Genomic DNA, 2,509 nt, shown 5'->3' on the forward strand with positions numbered 1-2,509 from the left:
GTACTTACAAAGTCATTTAATGTTTCTGAAGAGAGGTTGCTGAAGTTCTCAGATATGGTGCTTGTCATGTTAAAAATGTAGCTGAGGTTGTTGAAGTTCTCAGATATGGTGCTTGTCATGTTATAAATGTAGTTGAGGACCTTCTGGTCATCCCCATCTTTCATGATAAATCTGGGCACAGAGGCTGCATTCTCCCATATGAGCAAGTTTGACAGCAGCAGCAGAAGTGTGCCTGCTATAAGGAATGAAATCACAGAGACAAACTATTCATGTGAAGTCACAAGAGTCATGTCATGTAGTGAAACCTTGTCTAGCCACCATACCTCTGTGACACAGCTTTATATATCTGAACAGGGTGAGAAAAGAAATACATCTTCCACTATAGAAATTTAGTTAACAATTTCCTTTAGATGGCATGATAAGAGGGGTTCTAGGACAATGATATGTGCTAGCTTCACTGTCAATGTGCTTTTGACAGACATAAACCTAAAATGCATCAGCAGTTTGTCAGTTCAAGAGGGAGGAAACATCAACTGTCACTATAAAAAGGAAATTTATACTTTAATGACACTACTACAAAGTGTTTCTTTATATTGAAATGTGAGTCTTGGACTGGGGAGATGTCTTCATAGTTAAAATACTTAGCAAGAAAGCGTGAAGGTTGGAATTTGAATTCCTGGACTGTGATATTCCAGTTTTCCTATAATTGTACGTTTGCAGGTGGGGACCTCGAACCCACAGCACAAGTTTGCTGGCATGAGTAGTGCTAACGGTAGTCTTATGCATTTCATTAAGAGACCCCGTCTCTATGAGTACAGTTACAGAATGATGGAGAGTGATTTTCCGTACATCAAAACTTTCATATGCCCTGCAACACATATGCAAAAAGGAAGACCCATACATGTGTACACTACACACAATCCATGAAAATAAAAAGAGGAAATAAATTACAAGCCTTCAAGAAAACTAAATTTTAAAGAGACTTTTATAAATGTTACTTGAAATGTCTAAAATTAAATTGGGAATTGTGAAAATATTTATGTGCAGGAAATAAATACCTACACTCTATAGCTAAATAAATATATCACAGAATGTGTAATGTACAAGTTGACTAAACAATATATTAAGTGTAATATTTAATTAAGTAAAATAATACTTTCAGAATTTATGCTGCCTTTTATTTTTCCAAAGACATGGTGCTCTTCCCTGAGTTTATTTGACATTTGATGGACACACACAAACAACCTACAGTTAATTAATGGAGAAATATACAATGTCTAAATAAGCTACGTTTTTACATTTCCTAAAATATATCCTATAATTTTCATTAACTCATTTTCTTAAAAATATTATCAAGAATATTACTTAAAGGCAAGAAGCTAGCTCCTGTAGCTCACATTTTTATTTGCAAATTTATTAGGATTAAACCAAATTCTCAAAGGCCTACAAGACACGCATCTGCTAGTGTTGTCTGTCTTACCTGATTATTGCAAGTTTAATCAGGATGACTCAAGTCAGGCAGTCCATGGTACCTTGGAAGTTGAAAGTGTTAACTGTATGATTTAGGAGTTGTGACAAATTAGACCCAGAGACTCCAGGGGACTCATTCAAGCCACAGTTCTCAGTTTCAGCAGCACATCCTTTTTGAGATAGGCCATTCCTTGCTCTGGAGTTGTCCTGTGGGTGCTGTGTGGATGCATCTCTAGTTTCCACACATCAGAAATCAGTAATGTACCCACCTTTTCTCCTCACTCCAATCAAGGAAGCACACTTTCTACAGTTGTCATATATCTCTGGAACAAGGAAGTTTAACCTTTCTGAGAAGCACTATTCTAAATATCCTGCACAGTTCGCTTATGCAGCAAAGATGTAAGTACTCCATGACAGCAGAGAATGTGTTCTGTGCAAATGTCTATTGCTATAAAATTATACATTAATTAAGCTTTAAGGAGCCTAAGTAAGGGAATACTTACAGGGGTGTGGTTGGATCTTAGACAGCTGCATGTCTGAAAAATCCCACCACAGTGTGGGTACCAACTGAGGAAAGCTGCTTCACTAGAATTCAGCCTTTGGTTAACTTCCCACCACCTATATAGTCCATCAGACCTCCCCCAAAGCTATGCAGAGATGGTCTGCAGGAGAAAAGAAGATGTATAATCCTAGACGAGGGCCTCGTGACCCCTCAGGGAATGTTAACTGCCCCATCAACATTGCTGGACGTGTAGATATACATTTTCCTAATTTGTATACTATGACTAGCTTCCATGAGGTTACAGATCACCATAGTCCCAGCTACTTCCTGATGTCTGAAGTTCATGTCACAGCCAGAGGAATGTAGCCATTTCCTAACATTTCATTCTTTCCCTCAGGCACCCATGTCCATCTGTTAACTCTTTGCAAAACCACTTGAACCATTAATGGTTTGCATATTTTTAAGTTATAATATGACCATCAGGCATCCATACATAGTAACAATCATTTATTTATTTAAGCATAGTAACAACCATTT

General features: G+C 37.4%; 1 protein-coding gene across 2 annotated transcripts in view; it reads right to left on the reverse strand.

Moving 5' to 3' along the window:
* LOC114627768 (prolactin-5A1-like) overlaps positions 1-2,062 on the reverse strand; it is a 7,709-nt gene extending 5,647 nt beyond the window's left edge. Inside the window, exons 1-3 of one of the 2 annotated variants that reach the window (XM_028775670.1) lie at positions 1,974-2,062; positions 129-235; positions 9-77 (exon numbers count right to left, since the gene is read on the reverse strand). In XM_028775670.1, coding sequence (XP_028631503.1) covers positions 9-77; positions 129-235; positions 1,974-2,004 — 207 coding nt within the window. In that variant the 5' untranslated portion in view covers positions 2,005-2,062. Of the gene's footprint in view, positions 1-8; positions 236-1,973 lie in introns of both variants that reach the window. The other variant, XM_028775669.1, reaches the window with a different exon arrangement.
* Positions 2,063-2,509: the final 447 nt, after the last annotated feature.

This window comes from Grammomys surdaster, unplaced genomic scaffold (genome assembly GCF_004785775.1).
Source record: "Grammomys surdaster isolate TR1022 unplaced genomic scaffold, NIH_TR_1.0 258, whole genome shotgun sequence".
In the NCBI taxonomy this organism is placed as follows: domain Eukaryota; kingdom Metazoa; phylum Chordata; class Mammalia; order Rodentia; family Muridae; genus Grammomys; species Grammomys surdaster.